Raw genomic sequence first — 19,636 nt, 5'->3', positions numbered from 1 at the left:
TCAAATGAGGCAAAACTATGCTGTGGAAAGTCAGCATATTGGTTTATACTTGGATTAGCAGTGACCATAAGGAGTCCTTTGCAAAGAGTGCAGTATAAATTTTTCATTTCCTCAGGTTTCTGGTGCTATTTGCTTTGTGGAAATACATCAAGCTGAATATTAAGTCCCCTTTTCTTTAATTAATGCTATACTGCAATTTAAAAGTTTATTCAAAAAATTTTAGCCAATGGGGCTTAGAGCTGGGTAGATATTGTTGTATTTTTATTATGTTTCTCACATACTGGACTTGCAAACACACACACACACACACACACACACACACACACATATATATATATATTCCTTTGAAAATCATTAAAATGAATAAAACGTTTTTTCATTTGGCATAAAAATCCTTAAAGTGGGATGAAACACAACGAGTGGGACGTCTGAAAAATACATTTCAGAATTGAATTGATTAAGAGAGTTTATCATGAGAAATATCAAAAAGAAGAGTAATGATATCAGGAAAAATAAACCCATGTACAAATTTGCAATGGCAGTGCATAATAATGCAATAAAGTAAAATGCACTTTCCCTAAATCAGACAAGATAAACTTCAGATAACAAATGGAAGGCAAATCAAAGCTATATCTTAAAGAGAAAGTTTCCTCCATGACCTACTCAAATTTTTAATCCGGAAAATGGGTAATGATAGAGAGCACCACGACATAATCAGATATCTAAGGAAACCAACATACTACGGAAAATTAGCATTTTACTGGTTTTCTTCTCTAGCGCTCTGAGGAGGTAGGATTGGATATACAGGCTTCAGGAACTTGAAGTCTCTATTCCCAGAGTCTCTGGTCAAACAAACCTCATACTGATAGCTCTGGGACAGGGTCCCAGTACCACTGATATCCACCAGGTGGCCAGGAAAGTGGCCCTCAGGCATAGAATAGACACCCTGCGAGTCCACCCTGTGCCTCCTGCACAGCCTCACCGCCAAGAACACCAGCACAGAGAAGAGGAAGAGCGACCACACAGAAGCCAAGGCGATAACTAAGTAGACAGTGAGCGAGTCCCCCTGCGCGCGCTCCGGTGGCGCTTCCGGAAGCGGCAGGTAGGGCTGGGAGAAGCCATCCACCAGCAGCACGTGCAGCGTGACACTGGCAGACAGCGGAGGCTCGCCATTGTCCTTGACCAGCACCACCAGCCTGTGCCTGGCCGCGTCGCGCTCGCTCAGCAGCCTGGCAGTGCGCACCTCGCCATTGTGCGCCCACACGCCAAACAGCCCTGGCTCCGTGGCCTTGAGCAGCTGGTATGACAGCCAGGCGTTCTGGCCTGAGTCTTCATCCACCGCCACCACCTTGGTGACCAGGTAGCCCTGCTCTGCCGCCCTGGGCACCAGCTCAGTGCAGGGCGCAGAGGCGTTCTGCATTGGGTACAGCACGAAGGGCGAGTTGTCGTTGTCATCCAGCACCACCACGAGCACCAGCGCCTGGCTGCTGAGTGCTGGCGAGCCTTGGTCTGTGGCGCCCACGCGGAACTCGAATGCCTGCAGGGCCTCGAAGTCCAGCGCCCTCAGCGCGAACAGCTGCCCATTGTCTGCGTTGATGGAGACCAGCGAGGCGAGGGGCAGGTGCGGGTCCTGGTTTGGCAGCAGCGAGTAGGTGATCTGGGCATTGGTGCCTGAGTCTCTGTCTGTGGCGCTGACACTGCCTATGTGCAGGGCAGGGCTGTTGTTCTCGCGGACTAACAACGTGTATGTCGTTTGCGTGAAGTCAGGGACATTGTCCTTGACGTCAGAGATGAGAACAGTTATGTTGTGCTCGGTATTCAACCTAGGTGACCCCAAGTCAGTGACTGTGATGGTGATGTTGTACTCTGCTCTGCTCTCTCTGTCCAGCGGCCTCTCTGTCGCCAAGGTATAAAAATTCTTAAATGCGGGTTTCAAGAAGAAGGGGAGATCGTTTTCTATGGAGCAAACCATCCTACCATTGTCCCCAGAGTCTGGATCAGAAACGCTGAAAATGGCAACTACAGCCTCTGGGGAGTTTTCTGGGATAGAGCTGCTGAGTGTGGACATGGTTAGTTCAGGAGCATTGTCATTCACATCCACCACTTCTATGGCCACTGTGCATTTTCCTGAGAAGCCCCCACTATCTGTGGCTACAATTTCCACGTTATAATATTGAGTTGCCTCGAAATCCAATGCCCTTTGCAGACGAATTTCTCCTGTTTTTTCCTGTATTACAAAGGGTTGAGAAACTTCATCACCTTCGAATAAAGAATAGGCTACACTCCCATGAGTTCCTGCATCTAAATCTTGAGCAGAGACAATGAGAATTAACGAGTTTATGGGACTGTTCTCAGGAACCTGTACCTCATACCTGTTAGAGTCTGTAAACAAGTCAAAAAAACACCTGGCATTTTGCCAGGGGAATGTTAAAGTTCGTAAACAAGTCTGGATGGTGCCTGGCAAAATGTCAGAGGGAGTGGTTTGAGAAGTAACAAAACCGAGCCATTAGGTGTAGAGATTCCTGATTGGTTGACTGATGTATCTAGTTTATGCTAATTAGATAAGCTGTGTGGAATGTATAAATACTGCTCCTGTCCTGCAATAAAGGGCTCCTACTCCTGCTGTATCAACGTACACAAGTTATTCGTCACCCCCCCTGATTATTCTGCTGCAGCCGTACTCCGGCACATACCGGGACTGTAAAAATTCGGGGGCATTATCATTGATATCTACCACCTCAATTCGAACTGTGACAGTCCCAGACCTGGGCGGGGCCCCACCATCCAGCGCTGTGAGGGTTAAACTGAGCTCAGGCTCTTCCTCCTGGTCCAGGGCTTTCTCCAACACCAGCTCTGGGTATTTTTTGCCATCCTCACGATTGTGAGTAGCAACACGAAAATACGAGTTTGGGCTAATTGTGTAGTTCTGAACACTGTTGCTACCCATGTCCAAATCCTGAGCTGATTTCAAAGCAAACACAGTCCCTGGCTGGGCACTCTCTGGGATTCTAAGGATCATTTCCCTGTCTAGGAACTCTGGAGAATGGTCATTTACATCTATGAGATGCACATCAACTTGAAACAACTGCACCGGGTTTTCTAGTAACAGTTGGAAATGCAATATACAGGGTTCTGTCGCCCCACACAGCACCTCCCGGTCTAATTTTTCCTGTAGAAGCAAATTGCCGGTTTTTACATCGAGCTGCAAGAGCTGTTTGCTGCCTTTGTGATGGATTTGCGCTCCCCGAGTGGCCAGCTCCCCCACCCTGAGCCTCAGATCTTTTGCCAGGTTGGCCACAGAGTAGCCGCTTTCTATTTCTTCTGGAATGGAATACCTAAGTGCCTCAGAGTCAGCCTCCCACAAAAACAACAGCATAGCAAGAAAAATGACTTGCCTTTTCTGCGGGGGTTTTGCTAGAGCAGTCTGCATTGTTCAAATCCTCCCAGAAGGTGCAGTTCCTTTAACTAGGTATACAATCCACTCAGACGATTTGGTGAAATAATCTTGAGGTAAATGTTTCTGTCTGACCTACACTTGTAAGGATGCCTTCTCTGAAGATCTGTCTCCCGCGGCTCGCTTAAAATGCCTCCTTCTTTGGGGGAGCTTTCAGAGTTCTGATTCCCAGCTCAATGGCATCCAGGTCATTGGCAGAGTCTATTATTCACACGCTTAGCCTGCAGCGCCACCAGGTGTTCATACTTTCTATTGCATATAGTACTTGGCATTTCTTTCCAAATTGTAATACTGCTTTGTATCAATATCCTTTTAAGTCCCCAAAGTACCTTAATTGTATCTCTAAGTTATATGAAGTTCTGAAAAAGTTTGCGGAGTTAACTTTCAGTGAATGAATTCTTGTAAGAACAAACCAAAATGATATATTAGTCTTCTTCATAAAGGTACCTTCCGAATACATGAAGAAACTTTCTTTATGATTTTATAATTTGATTATATTCACGAAATACTGATAATGGATATCTACAAGTTCTAAAATTTTACAAAAATTAATTTTGAGAATAATATACCTTCATAAAAGTGCAGAAGTGGTAACTGTACTACAGTGAATTTTAAGGAAGTGGATACACTCTTATCAATAGAATGTAGATTAAAAACAAAATGCTACTCAAACCCAGGCACTCCTCTCATACCACTGTCTGATTACTAACTTTTCCCCAAACATAAGCACTATCCTGACTTTTATTGTGATTGATTTCTTTGGATTTTTTGGGTACTTTTATATATATTATTGCTCTCACATCTGTCTTCTTTACCCAAAAATTTTACAAAGTTTTGTAAAATTGATCTGTGTGTCATGCCATTCTGATTTGTTGTATTCTCATTGCTTTGTGATTGTCTAATGTATAATATACCATGATATTTTATACTCTTCAGCACATGAACATTAATGTTTTTCTAGTTTTGAGCCTTTTTTCAGTAGTATTGTTATGAACATTCTTGTATATCTTCTGGTGGCCATGTGTTTATATTGAACATATTTGTGTGAATTGGACTGCTTGTGCATTAAGATGAACACATATATTTAGTTTTAAGAAATACTGTGAAGCATTTTTCAAAAGTAGTTTTTCATGTACCAATAAAGTATGAGAGTTCCAGTTGCTCCATATTCTTGTCAACATTTAATATTGTCTTTTCAATTCTAATCACTCTGAGTGTATGATGATATCATATTGTAATTTCAATTTGTATCTCTGGTAGTTAACAAAATTATTTACATTTTCACTAGTTTATTTACCAATAGGACATACTCTTATTAAGTGCTTGTTCAAGTCTTTTTTTCATTTTTCTTATTGAGGCATTTGCTTGTTTGCTTATTGTTTTGTTGGAAGTGTCTTGTATATTGTGGATATAGGTCCTTTTACATATAATTCATTAAAAATATCTTCTCCCACTATTTTGTATTTTAATTTTTTCTTATGGTACTACTGATCAACAAACTTTCCTTAATTTAGTATGATTTGTAAATACTTTTCAGTCTGATTAGCATTTTTGTGTTCTATTTAAGTCTTTACATACACAAAGTTTACAAAAATATTCTCATATATTTTGAAAGATTAATTACTATACTTTCCCCATCTAAAGCTGTACCCAAACTAAAGTTAATTTTTTTTCCAAATATATATGGTTAGAGCCAAAAATTTTTCAAATGCTTTCATACCATCTATTGAAAAGATGACCCATTCCCCATTATTTCTGAAGTGTCATCATTGTCATAAATCAGGTGATCTTTCTAAGGTCTGCTCCCAAGTATTCAATTTTTAAGTTTATTTCTCCTGCAATACCCAAATTGACTTAATTCATATAGTTTTGTCATGGTTTTTATTGTTTGAGAGTAAGGCTTCCACTTTTGAAATAATAGACTATTGTGAAGAACAGTTTTATTCAAAGAAAAAAATGATCGTAGGGTACAAAGAATACCCCATATTGGCTGAAAATGGTTTACAAAATCTACTTTTTTTAAAAAAAAATGCCTGGAGGATTAATAGTTATATTTTTTCTCCTAATAATGGTAATTGGGGTTTTCCTCTGTTTACTTAATTAATCTGAGAGTTTTAATTATATTAATAATTATGAAGAACCCACTTTAAGTATTACCAGTTTGCTCTGTTGTATCTTTGGCATCTATTTTATTCATTTCTGCTTGTATATGTGTTGCTACCTTCATTTTTCACATTTAAATTGCTGTTCCTCTTCTAGTTTTCTTGTGATCAAAACTTCTATTATTGATTTCTTCTTTAATATGTGCATTTAAAGCTTTAAATTTCCAAGTTTTGTTTTGATATGTCATTTCTTTACTTTTTTTATTACCCAGTTCAAACTATTTGGAAATTTCTGTTGTGATTTCTTCTTTGACTCATGGGTTTTGTATTTAATTTTGAAGCATTTAGGGATTTCTTGTCATATTTTAATTTCTGTCTTATTCTGCTGCAGTCAAAAAAAGCATGCTGAGTCACTTCAATTCCTTTTATTAAATATGAGGCTTGTTTTATGATCTAGAATATAGACAATTTTCATAGTTCATATACATGTAAGAAGAAAATGTTTTAGTGTGTTATGTATATCAGTGTATTTGGATATGTGTGCGTTGTTCAGCACTTCAGTGTTCATATGTGTGTTTCTATCTTGTCTTATTATTCTGTTAAGAATGGAGAGAGTTATATGAAGTTTCCCAATACGGTTGTGGTTTGTCTACTTTGTGTTTGTATTCTTACATCTTAACTTTTTATATTTTGTGGTCACCCTATAGAGAAATATTCAATTTTGGGCTTCACATATTTCTGGTATATTTCTTTGCCTTTTTATTATTATGAAACAGCTGTCTTCAACACTAGCAATGAATCTTTCCTTAAAGTCTCAGTACTTGTGTACTTAAAATATGTATGGAGACCTACCGTACAGTAGCTTCACCTCTTTAATTGGGGTACATTAATTTTATATTATTTATCCAAACCCCAGACTGAGATCCTGATCCAAGGGGCCTTAGATAAAAATGCCAGTAAATTATTTTAATTGCATCTTAAAGTTAACAAGTGCTGTTATGAAATAATCTGATGCTAAATAAAGACTTTAGAATGTTCCAAAAAGTCTCCTTTGACTTATGTGAATATAGCTACACTAAATTCATTTTAGCCAGTGTTTGCATTAAACACCTCCTCCCATTTTTTAATTGGTTCCTTTTAGTTATACATGAGATTAGAATCCATTTTGACATAATTATAAAAGCATGGACTATATCTTGTAATTCAGTCCCACTAATTCCCCCTCCCTTCCCTTCTCCCACCCCTGCTCCCTTTCCTGTATTCTACTGATCTTTCTGCAACTTATCCATAGTTTTTAAAAATTAATTTCTTCTGGATGTACATGATGTTGAGATTTGCTGAGCCTTGTCCCATTTTTTAACTTTCAATCTTTGTTTTCTATCTCTCTCACACATACAAATTTATTTAATAGCATATATTTGAGTTTTCTTAAGTCTAGTCTGACAATTATGATATTTAATTGATTTACTTAATCCAAGTATAATATAATATCTAATATCATTTAATCTATACTTAAAATATAATTATTTTTCCACTACCCCTAAGGTTTTGTTCTTTGGATTATTGAAATACTCGTTATCTTTTAGAAATTTCCTTCACTTCTTTTCTTGGTTAATTTTTTTTTACAGGATACATCTCTTATCTACAGGAACCTACCACAAATTGTTTCTACATTCATGAGATAATGCTTGGAACCTTAGAAATCTCTAATTCTATACCTGTAAATTGGTGTTTTTGCTATTATGAATTTAAAAGTCATATATTTTAAATGCTTTAAGAAACTACTATGATTGCCTACTATAATCAACATTAGATCAATACTCACTTATATTTACCCTTCCTTTCTCTTTTTTTTCTTCCTTCAATTCTATGATCTATTTAGGATTCTTTTCCTTTTGCAGATTAAATTTTATCTGTACTATCCAGTATTTCTTTTAGTGCAGATGTTACTGATTAATTTTCTCAGTTTTTGTTTGTTTGAAACCAAAACATATTAGAATATCCTTTTGATGGTTATGTTTACTGGCAATAGAATTCTAATCTGGTAATAATTTTCTTCCAGGTCTTCAAGACATTAATCCATTGCCTTTCTGTTTCATTGATTTATGTTAAAAAAGTCTCCATTTTACTTATGCATCTTTAAAAGTAATAAATTATTTTATATGGTTGCTTTAAATGTTTTTTAGTTTGTGTTGAGCAAATTTCCTACAGTATGCCTAGTTGTGCTTTGTTTTTTATTAATCCTAACAAATAAATAAATAAATAAGATTGAAGGTTGACCACTTTTCTCAATCTTATCATTATCTGTTTAAATATTGTTTATTACCCACTTTTGTGCTCTCTTATCCTAGAATTCCAATATGTATGAGTTTTTCCTTATATCCCAAATTCAAGTAATGTCCTTTCTATATTTTTCATTATTTTTTGTTTTAATTCATATGTTTCATATTGAACTATCTTGCATGCACTGATACTGTATTCCTCAACGTCAATGACATTAAACTATTTAGTTTTATAGCAGGCATTATATCTTTCAATTGTAGAATTAATTTCCATTTTATATTTTCAATTGTTGGGTGAAATTCTCTTTATATCTATTTTCTCTATTGTTCATTATTTTTAGCACATTAGCCATACTTGTTTTAATTGTTTGTCAACTAATTATAATATCTATATCATCCCTGCATTGGAGGGGTTATATTTTTGCTCTATTTCATCTGTACCATCCAGTTGTGTGTTTATATGTGTCCATGTATACATAAACATGCACATGCATCTACTAATTTTATACTGAACTTTGGATATTTATGTAAAGAAAACTGTTTAGAATCAAGATGATATTATCTTCCTCCAGGAAGAAGTCACTTTTTCTTCTGGGAGATTGACAGAACCAATCCAAACAAACTGTCTTAATCAAAATAGGCACTGGATTCAATCAAGATTCTTTGAAGTGGCCTGGAGTTGTAGCTCAGTAGTAGAGTACTTACCTTTCATGCATGAGACACTGGGTTCAATCCTCAGCACCACATAAAAATAAATAAATAAATAAAAATAAAGATATTATCTCCATCTACAGCTAAATTAAAAAAAAGATTCTTTGAAGTCTTGATAAACATCTAGCCCTTCAGAATTTTCAGTGGAGAATTTAGTATATCCTCTATAGTCTCTTTCTATGGAAATCCCAAACTCTAATCTTCCTATAGCAAGAAAAACTTTACTCTGATTTTGAAGAATTTTCCACTTAAGTTTTTAGTGTCCCCTAAGCTGCTCTGGGCTTGACAAGTTCCCTGAGAGGAAGCTGATCCTGAGCTTGAATACTTCAGTCTTCCAAAGACGACTGAAGTTACTGTGTTCCCAACAAAAGGCTGTTGTGTTTGTTTTCAGATTTACCCAATTTGTCGGGGGTGGGGTGGATTGATTGTAGGATTTAGTTCTCCTCCCCAGGGATATTCCTTCTCAAAAAAATCATAGCCCATTCAGGTCTTATTGTATCATATTGTATCATCTGTTGCTATAAGAGATGATTTTTGAATCATGGCCAGTTTTGATTGTTGTTTTATGCTTCCAAATAATACATATAACCTGGAAGCAGAATCCAGTAAATACATTCATGTTTTAACCTCACACTTTAAAAATATTTTTGTAACTTTTTATCATAAAAGAAAAGGGGATATTACATTTATATGGGTCACACTGACTTCAGTTGAATTTCTGCCCTCCGAATAGCGCATGTTAAACTCACTAAAGACAACAGAGAAGAAATGATAAAAGATGCATTTGTAAGAAGCAATGGAGAAAAAAAGCATATTGAAACGGGTGTCATTGTCAAGATATTAGCCTGCATTCTCTATCTTAGTTTTGTAACAGTAAAATTAGTATATTTTCATATGCCATGCATGTTGTGGATATTATTTGTATCATAGTCACTACTAAATCATAGTAACTGAATATCATAATGTTGATCTTTTCTACATTCTGGTGGTGTCCTCTATCAAGTAAGGAATGGTTCAAACTTTATAAATACACACAGGAATGAAGTGTGTTCTGGATGATCATTTGTCCCGTCTCCTTTGTGTGATCAGACAGATTGAACTTTTGAAATATAAACTTGAATTTTCATGATCTTAAAATATATTGGTGAAAACTTCAACCAGAAATATTACTTGTTATACATAAAAGTTATTCATTTAAATTTGTGATAATAAATAAGGAAGAAATCATATTTATGTCTTGTATATGTTTGTGTTTAATTCTGTTTTCATTTTTATCTCTTCCTCACTTCAACTTTTCACATGAATAATGGCTAAAAACTATATTTCAAGAACGACTTAAATGTCATTAATTTTCCTTTCTTATTATATCCTCAGTGAAATTATTAATTCAGGGAAAAATACAAGTCCTTAATCTCCAATAAAATGATACTTCTGATTTTAAAATGTTAAATTATAAAATTGTTAGAGTCTGTAAACAAGTCAAAATAACACCTGGCATTTTGCCAGGGGAATGTTAGAGTTCGTAAACAAGTCTGGATGGTGCCTGGCAAAATGCCAGAGGGAGTGGTTTGAGAAGTAACAAAAACAAGCCATTAAGTGTGGAAATTCCTTATTGGTTGACTGATGTATCTAGTTTATGCTAATTAGATAAGCTGTGTGGAATGTATAAATACTGCTCCTGTCCTACAATAAACGGCTCCTACTCCTGCTGTATCAACGTACACAAGTTATTCGTCACCCCCCTGATTATTCTGCTGCAGCCAGCCGGGCTGCGGATGATGGTGGCCCGTTACGGGGAGCCCCGGGACACTCGGGGGTAAGTGACGAAAAAAAGCTGCCCGTCCATAGATAGGACGGGAGCAATCTGCTCGTCCCTAGGCAGATAGGGCGAGAGGAAAAATGGCCATTTTAAGAAAATGGAGAAGATTGATACAGTATGTTTGTGTCTTGTTTTGTCTCAGTGTATTGTATTGTCTTTGTGATGAAAATATGGAAGGGGTGAGAAGTAAATTACTAAGAGAAGAAGGCACCCCAGTGGAACCAAGAATAGTTAGGGCATATGTTGATAAAAGCCCAGGAACTCTAGTCAGAAAGAAAAAGAAAGTTCAGAAGAAGAAGGATTATCAGAAAAAAAGTTGCAGCAAAAGGCTATTACTAAATACTTTTCGTTACCGGAGGGTGCGTGAAGCGGAGAGGCGGCTGCCGAGTGTGCAAGCCGGTCACAGCGCAGCAAGGATTTTCCAAGAGGCGGCGGTGACTGGCCCTTCCCCGCCTCCTGGCCGGGGAGCTGGCTCTTCCACTGCCGCGAGCCCAAATCTAGACCTGACCTGGAGGCACAGTCTCGCAGGCTCTTGCTCCCTGTGCCCAGTAGCAGTTTGAGTCCGGGACACTCCCCAGGGCCATCTGGGGCTGCCCAGGCACTACAGCCAGCAGAAGACGCTACTGGTGTCCCTGATGTTTGGTCATTTTCAATGCCAATAACTAAGCTACAATGGTTCTCCCACACCTGGAAGCTGATGAGTAATGAGCACTATTAATGCTTATTTCAAATGCAAAAAAACCTTGAGATAATGTACTAAATTGTTCAGAAGGTTGTTTTCTTAGTAGAATGCTACAGGATTTTCTTTAGCCATCCGGAGTTCCTGCCTTCGTCCCAGTGCCGGTAAAGACCAAGGTGGAAGAATTTCCAGTGTTGCTGAAAACCGGACGAGACTTCGGCTGAGAAACAGACGAGACTTCGGATCAAGCTAGCTGCCTGCAGAACTTACCTGGACTGTGATTTAAGCTAGCTGCCTGCAGAACTTACCTGGACTGTGATTTACCTGGACTGTGAGTTAATCTATTGAGACACTGCTTTACCTGGACTGAGACAACAAACTGTAATCTACAACAAATTGTAACTCGGTATCTTTGCTAACGGTGTCATTGCTGGTCTAATTTTTCCAAGGGCTTCTTGCATGGAGCCATCAATTGGCTTGGTATTGTGGCATTTTGTATCCTCCCTTTCTGCTTGTAGCAGATTATTTATGGTGTTTTTGTAAAAACCACTATGCTCGTTATTTAAATTAAACAAAAGGGGGAAATGTTAGAGTCTGTAAACAAGTCAAAATAACACCTGGCATTTTGCCAGGGGAATGTTAGAGTTCGTAAACAAGTCTGGATGGTGCCTGGCAAAATGCCAGAGGGAGTGGTTTGAGAAGTAACAAAAACAAGCCATTAAGTGTGGAAATTCCTTATTGGTTGACTGATGTATCTAGTTTATGCTAATTAGATAAGCTGTGTGGAATGTATAAATACTGCTCCTGTCCTACAATAAACGGCTCCTACTCCTGCTGTATCAACGTACACAAGTTATTCGTCACCCCCCTGATTATTCTGCTGCAGCCGGACTGCGGCATAAAATAAGCTTTTTTTAGCTGCTTATTTTCTGCCAGAAGCACAATGAAGTTGTCTTATATTCATATAAGTTTAACCAGTTAGGAATCACATAACTCACTAGGCTTATTGAATACAACTTAGAGCTATTATAATTCATATAAATTCATTACTATTCAAGCTACTCAAGGACAAAATAATACTTAGTTCATACAAATGCAAATTTGGTATCATTGAAAAAATTAATTTGTCACTTTAAAGAACAAAACTGAAGATAATTAAACATCAAAAAGAAGTCATTAGGTTGTTATTAAAGACCTCTCACATCTACAAAGTGCAAAATCTATGATCAGCCAAAAAGAGCTAAACAGGACAGCCAAAATGCAGAATTTTCCTGATTTTTGAAAAGTGGGGAGAAGCTGCAGGAAAACCAAAGGAAACACACACACAGTAAATTCCTCTTGGTCATCTATTTATAGAGCAAAAGGACAAGGAGATATATGAGGCCCTCAAGAATCCTGAATTCTTTGGAGGAATTGAGGGCATAATTCAGGCTCTGAGATTATTCTTTGAATATGATTATGTGAAGCAGTGATTTAACAGTTTTATGTAGTAAAGGGGGATGGCAAATTATATGATAGTCTCCTTTTAGTTTATCTTAAATAACAATCATTTAAAATTTTTAAATCTTAGTATCTATGGAACACTTTCAATGTTTTAGGTAAGTAGCAACCAAATAAAATATCAATGTCTTGCATATGTGGTGCTCACAACAGGAAAAGGTCACACTTTTTGTGTATTAATATTTTAATGAAATATAATGTTGACATGCAATTTGAGAAAAACAAGTAGGCTAGGTTTTCTGCTCATAGCTACTAAGTGGGCTTAACCTGATAGCATAACAAACCATTCATTTTTTTTTCAAGGCTAATACTGTAGTATTGAAAGATAATCTTATATGTTAAAGATGGGTACCACAATACATGGAAATTCAAGATTTAATACAAGCCTTTAAATGGGTCATAAAATTCATTAAGAATTTCATTAAAATAAAAGGTTTTGTGTACTTGATTAACTTACAGTAATGAAAAAGGAACCATTAAGATCAAATATGGAGAAAATATATACCTCCTATGCCTAAAAATGCTAAGAATAATGCCAATAAAAGGAAAAAAATTAAAACTATCAAGAATATACATAGGTTTGGAATAGTGTTTAGAATACTTTACTAGCACTAGAATTACTAAAGACAAAGAAATTGCAATAGGTAGTTGCAAAATTAGTGAGAAGGAAATACAACAATTAGCTGAATACAAAACTATTTCTGCAGTTGGAATTTTCCTTAACTTCTCTCCCAGCGTGCTCAACCAAGAGGTTTGGGAATATTGGCTTCAGGAATTTTAACTCACCAGACCCAGAGTCTCCAGCCAAACACACCTCATACTGGTAGCTCTAAGACAGTGTCCCGGTGCCACTGACATCCACCAGGTGGCCAGGAAGGTGGCCCTCAGGCACAGAAAAGACACCCAGCGGCGCCGCCCTGCACCTCCTGCACAGCCTCATCGCCACGAACACCAACACAGAAAAGAGGAAGAGCGACGACACAGAGGCCAAGGCGATGACCAAGTAGACAGTGAGCGAGTCCCCCTGCGCGCGGTCGGGCGCCACTTCTGGGAGCGGCAGGTAGGGCTGGGAGAAGCCATCCACCAGCAGCACGTGCAGCGTGACGCTGGCAGACAGCGGAGGCTCGCCATTGTCCTTGACCAGCACCACCAGCCTGTGCCTGGCCGCGTCGCGCTCGCTCAGCATCCTAGTGGTGCGCACCTCGCCATTGTGCGCCCACACGCCAAACAGCCCTGGCTCCGTGGCCTTGAGCAGCTGGTATGACAGCCAGGCGTTCTGGCCCGAGTCTCCATCCACCGCCACCACCTTGGTGACCAGGTAGCCCTGCTCTGCCGCCCTGGGCACCAGCTCCGTGCAGGGCGCAGAGGCGTTCTGCATTGGGTACAGCACGAAGGGTGGGTTGTCATTGTCGTCCAGCACCACCACTCGCACCAGCGCCTGGCTGCTGAGCAGGGGCGAACCTTGGTCTGTGGCGCCCACGTGGAACTCGAACGCCTGCAGGGCCTCGAAGTCCAGCGCCCTCAGCGCGAACAGCTGCCCATTGTCTGCGTTGATGGAGACCAGCGAGGCGAGGGGCAGGTGCGGGTCCTGGGTTGGCAGCAGCGAGTAGGTGATCTGGGCATTGGTGCCTGAGTCTCTGTCTGTGGCGCTGACGCTGCCTATGTGCAGGGCGGGTCTGTTGTTCTCTCGCACCAACAGCGTGTATGACGTTTGGGAGAAGGCAGGGGCGTTGTCGTTGACGTCAGAGACGAGGATGGTTATGGCGTGCTCGGTTTTTAGCCTGGGTGTCCCCATGTCGGTGACTGTGATGGTGATGTTGTATTCTGCTCTGCTCTCTCTGTCCAGCGGGCTCTCTGTCACCAGGGTGTAAAAGTTCTTGAAAGTTGGTTTTAGAATGAAGGGCACATTATCTGGAATAGAGCAAGTCATCTTTCCATTGTCTCCAGAATCTCTATCTCGAACTCTGAAGATAGAAACCACGGTCTCAGGAGCATTTTCTGGGATGGAGCTAGCGAGTGACGATATGGTAAGTTCTGGGGCATTGTCATTCACGTCCACCACCTCTATAAACACAGTGCCTTTTCCAGAAAGGCCTCCTCCATCTATAGCCTCAATTTCCACGTGATAAGATTTAATTTTTTCAAAATCCAATTTCTTCCTCAGTCGGATTTCCCCTGTGATTTCATTTATTGAGAAAGTTTGTTTAATCTCATCAGATGGTTGGAACAAGCCATAGGAAACACTCCCAAAGTTTCCAGAATCTGCATCCCTAGCTAAGACGCTGAGGACTGGGGAATCTAAGGGGCTGTTCTCCAGGACCTGCACCTCATGTGGGGTATGCACAAACTCGGGAGCATTGTCATTGACGTCCATGATCAGGATTCGAACTGTGACTGTGCCAGACCTAGGTGGAGAGCCACCATCCAGAGCCATGAGGATTAAGCTGAATTCAGGCTGCTCCTCTCTATCCAGGGCTTTGTCTTGTACCAGGTCTGGGTATTTCTTGCCCGCACTGTGATTTCGTGTAAGGACGTGAAAATGAGAATTGGGACTGATGGTGTATTTTTGAAGCCCATTGCTACCCACATCCAAATCCTGGGCTACTTTCAATGGAAATAGAGTCCCTGGCTGGCTGTTTTCTGGTATTTTCAAGAGCACTTCCCCATCAGTGAATGCTGGAGAGTGGTCATTTATGTCCTGGATCCATAATTCTCCCTGAAAAATTTGCACTGGCATTTCCAGCAAGACATGGAAATACAGTACACACTGTTCAATAGGGCCACACAGCTCTTCCCGGTCTAATGTCTCCCTGAGAAGCAAATCCCCAGTCTGAGGATCCAACAGCAAATGCTGTTTGTCATCATCAGACACAACTCGAGCAGACCGGGCAGCCAGTTCCCCAGTTCCCAGGCCCAGGTCCTTGGTCAGATGGGCTACAAAGGAGCAGCTCTCTGTTTCCTCCTGTATAAAATAACGAAGAGGCTCCGTGCGACCCTGAGGCATGAACACCATAAAAATAAAGACCATCACTTGCCTGTTTGGTTGAATTCTTTCCAGCTTCTCCATGTTGGAGTCGGATTGCTTACATCCAATCCCTTCACCAATCACAGAAAAACTTGAGACCTTCAGTTCTAATTTCTTGCGTGCAGGAATCCTTACAAAGTTGTTTGTAGTCTCAAATTGATTTAGAATATCTCTGTCCAAACCTCCTGGTAACTCCGTATTTTTTGCAAAGCTTCTTACACGTTGATTTATTTAACATTACGTTTTACAATATGAAGAATCGCGAGCTTTTTTAGGGCGCTTTTTGTATTCACATTCTTAGCCTGCAGCGCCACCCTGTGTCTTGATTGAGAAATATTCAAGTCAGAACACCTTAGGGAAGTTTCCAAATGAAATTCATTTTTTAAAAAGTAAAGTGTTTTGTTTTGTTTTGTTTTTTGTCATTCTTTTAAATTCTAAAATTGATAGTGTTTTTTTTCTAGAGCATGAACTAGGATAATCGTGAGCATAAAACAATAGGATATCTCAGTCTTCCTCTCACATCAGTGTGGTTTCAAATAACTCCATTTCACCCTTTGTGTAATCTAGCCAGGGGAAATAAGTTCTTATAAAAATGGCAATTTAATTCATAATATTTATATCTATTTATTTCCAATAATCTGAGGACTTTGTGGTGATGTGAAAATTTAAGATGTTTTGTATCATATGATTCTAAAGAAGGACTATATTTCAAAGATAAGTTCTATTTTTTTCACACTGGCATGCAAATAGTAATACAGTTGAGTAATAGGTATCTTGTACTGAGTCATTCACAGTATAAAATCACACTAAATCTAGAAATAAGGCAAATGGCATTAGAATACACACAATTAGAATCTAATTGGAATTGGAGAGATGAACAACTTTGTGAAAAAAAGTACAGTAGATCAAACATCAGCCTTTCCTTAGTGATATGGACATCATGGGTGAAATATATTTGTATTCAAGTTTTCAGTTATCATTAGAACCTTTCAAATGCTTTACCTCTCTTTAGAGACAGTTAATAGCAAAGAAAGATGCTTATCCATCTTTGAAATTGGAAGGAGAATGAATGCTCAATATTTATCTTGATATATTTAATCAGGTGAGAAAAATAAGAATTACATATGTAATGAATTACCTATAACCTTAAATATTGGTGAAAATACCTATGAACAGATATTTTTAAACTTTGTTAAGTTCTTTGTAAAGATCTAGTAAAATCAAGAAGGGAGGCCTAGAAGTATAGCCTAGCATATTATGTCATGAATTGTTCCCCCAAACTGTGAAACTTATCAGGAAAAAAGCTATTATACCTACCTGAAGGAGAAATTAATGATATAAAGAATAACCACCTAAAACATTACACCCCAGTCAGGTAAGGTGAATTATCCATTCTGAATGATTCTTATGACTATTTGTATAATTGGTTGTCAGACTAATCATAAAAATATAACTTAAGTAGCATCTTTAACACTTTTCTTGTGTTAAAGCAAGAACTTTGAAAATCATTGAAGATAAAAATCTTTTTGAAGAAATTTTAATACAAGTAGTTAAAGTTCAAAATATTAAACCCACATATTTAAGTTTTGAGTAGCCTATTTTATTTGTTCTTTTTAGTTATACATGACATTAGGATTCATTTTGACATAGTTATAAAAGTGTAGATTATAATTTTCTCTAATTCAGTCCCCAGTGATTCCCCTTTCCCTCCTCTCCTCCATCCTTCTGTTATCTTTCTCTACTCTATTGATCTTTCTACTATAGTTTTTTTTAAATTAGTGCTTTGTACATAAAGGTGAGATTCACTGTGGTGTATTCATATATGTACATAAGAAAGTTAGATCAGATACATTCCATCATTCTTCTTTTATCCTGTTCCTCCTTCTTCTACCTCAGTTTCCTTTCTCTACTTAACCATTCTTCTATTTTAATGGAATTGCCTCCCACCACCATTTCTTTCTTCCAGATTTCAGACTAGCTTTCACATTTCAGAGAAAAGATTTGACGTTTGACTTTCAGGATCTGGCTTTTTTCACTTAGCATGATGGTCTCCAGTTCCATCCCTTTACTGGCAAATACCTTAATTTCATTGAATAGTCTATTTTTTTAAAACAAGAGAGTGATTTTAAACTTCTTGATGGTTTATGGGTTGTTTTTTCTTAACTTGAATGGGAAAAGTAGAAAAAGATTAAGCATTAATTGTTGATAGAAAGACAACTACATTAGTAAAACAAATTTATGAATGTGTGTTCACGTATGTATATGTGTGGTTCTGGGGGTCAAGCCAGGGACTTGTGCTTGTGAGCACTCTGCCATTGAGCTATTCCCCGAGGCCCTAGGCATTAGATTTTAACTAGCATTATTAGTTCCTTAAATCATAGTTCCAATACTATTATTTCAAAACATTAAGCTAACTATAATAAATATTTAACATCAATGGTTTGAGAAATTTGTTATAAAATATTATAGATAGAATTATCTTTTGGAATGTTCAGGTGAAGATAGATAAGATTAGATCCATCAGTGGCCATTTGAATGAAATAGCTATAAAGAAAACATTGGCACACATTGGTGAAAGCAAACTAAATTTTAATATTGATTAACTTTCCCAATGTAAATACATTTTTAAAATTGCACTCATGAAAATGCCAATGTAGGAAGGAGAAAATTGAACAGAGTTTGATTTGAGAAATTTGTGGTAGAATGTAAAACAATTTCTATTAATTTCTTCTGGCATATCTTAAATGAAAAGATAATATTCATATATTTAATTTATCAAAATATTCAAATATCTAATTTTGAACTTAGAATACTTCTTTAAAATCAGGAAGGTTGACTTCTTCAACTTTGCTCTTTTTTTTCTCAAGATTGATTTGGCTATTCTGGGATGCTTCTTGAATTTTCGTATGAACTTTAGAGTTGGTTTGCTAATTCTCCAGAAAAGCAAGCTAGGATTTTAATAGGGATTACATTGAATATGTAGAACAATTTTAGGAATACTTCCACTTCTTTTTCTTTCCTAAATGCCATGGGTAGAACCTCCCATGTGATGTCAAACAGAAGCAGTGAGAGCAAAAATCATTGTTTTGTTCCTACTCTGACGAGGGGAAATTTTTAATATTTCGCTATTAAATATGAAGTTAGCTGTATGGCTTTTTCAGGTTGAAGAATTTTCATATTATTTCTAATTTGTTCAGTTTTTTATCATGAAACACTGTCTAGATATTGTAAAATGCTTTTCTGCATTTATTGATATTGTTATGTGTTTTGTTCTTTATTTGGTAAGCAAGGTATACCATATTGATTGATTTTTGTGTGTTGAATCAACATACATTCCAGGGATAAATCCTACTTGACCATGATAAATAATCTTTTTATGTGTTACTGGAGTGATTTGCTAATATTTTGTTGAGTTTTACATCTATATTCATAAGAGAAATTGGTATATAGTCTTATTTCCTTGTCTATTTTTTTCAACAAGGTAGTTATAGTCTCATAGAAGGAGTTCATAAGTGGAATCTGCTCCTCTATTTTTTGAGTGAATTTGTCAAGTATTGCTGTTAATTTTTTTAAATTCTTGGTAGAGTTCATCAGTGATATCATCTGGTTCAGGGACTCTTTGTGTAAAGCTTTTGATTACTGACTTTATTTATTGTTACAGGCCTAATCAGGTTTCCTATTTCTTCCTCTCAGTTCTGGAAGTTTCTGTGTATCTTCTAATTTTTCCATTCCATCTACATTTTCTAATTTGTTGGCTTGAAATTGTTCATAATAGTCTCTTATAGTCTCTTTTCCCCCTGTAGATTATAATTTCCTATTATTCCTGATTTTGGTAACTTCAATCCTCCCTCTTTTTTTCTGGATCAGTCTAGCTAAAGGTTTGCCAATTTGTTTGATCTTTTCAAAGCTCCACTTTTTGTTTCAGTTGATTTTTTTCTATTGTCATTTTTCTACTTTCATTTATTTCCACTTCAATCTTCTTATTCCCTTTTAAAATGTATTACTGCACTACTGTTATACATAATAGTGGGGTTCATTGACATAATCATGCATGCGTGGAATAT

At 37.8% G+C, this 19,636-nt stretch overlaps 2 protein-coding genes across 2 annotated transcripts; both read right to left on the bottom strand.

Moving 5' to 3' along the window:
- LOC107135536 (protocadherin beta-5-like) lies at nt 1-3,716 on the bottom strand. The gene is made up of 2 exons (XM_015477449.2): nt 2,694-3,716; nt 1-2,372 (listed from the first exon to the last, which is right to left on the bottom strand). Exons 1-2 carry the CDS (start codon nt 3,428-3,430, stop codon nt 758-760), a joined length of 2,352 nt encoding a protein of 783 aa, XP_015332935.1. The 5' UTR covers nt 3,431-3,716; the 3' UTR covers nt 1-757.
- Nucleotides 3,717-12,009: 8,293 nt separating this feature from the next.
- LOC107141851 (protocadherin beta-4-like) lies at nt 12,010-16,186 on the bottom strand. Its single transcript, XM_015485122.2, is given in 1 exon segment — nt 12,010-16,186. A coding segment is annotated over 1 exon segment (2,388 nt). The 5' UTR covers nt 15,615-16,186; the 3' UTR covers nt 12,010-13,226.
- Nucleotides 16,187-19,636: the final 3,450 nt, after the last annotated feature.

The sequence above is a fragment of the Marmota marmota genome, unplaced genomic scaffold (assembly GCF_001458135.2).
Source record: "Marmota marmota marmota unplaced genomic scaffold, marMar, whole genome shotgun sequence".
Taxonomy (NCBI): Eukaryota; Metazoa; Chordata; class Mammalia; order Rodentia; family Sciuridae; genus Marmota; species Marmota marmota.
Note: the sequence above shows the minus strand (reverse complement) of the source record. Positions and strands in the feature narration are given on the sequence as shown.

Excerpts from the sequence above, each read along its gene's own strand:
- LOC107135536 (XM_015477449.2), bottom strand. The coding sequence starts at position 3,430 with ATGCAGACTGCTCTAGCAAAACCCCCGCAGAAAAGGCAAGTCATTTTT. Across the intron at positions 2,373-2,693 it reads CCCGAATTTTTACAGTCCCG|GTATGAGGTACAGGTTCCTG; the intron begins GTATGTGCCGGA and ends AGACTCTAACAG.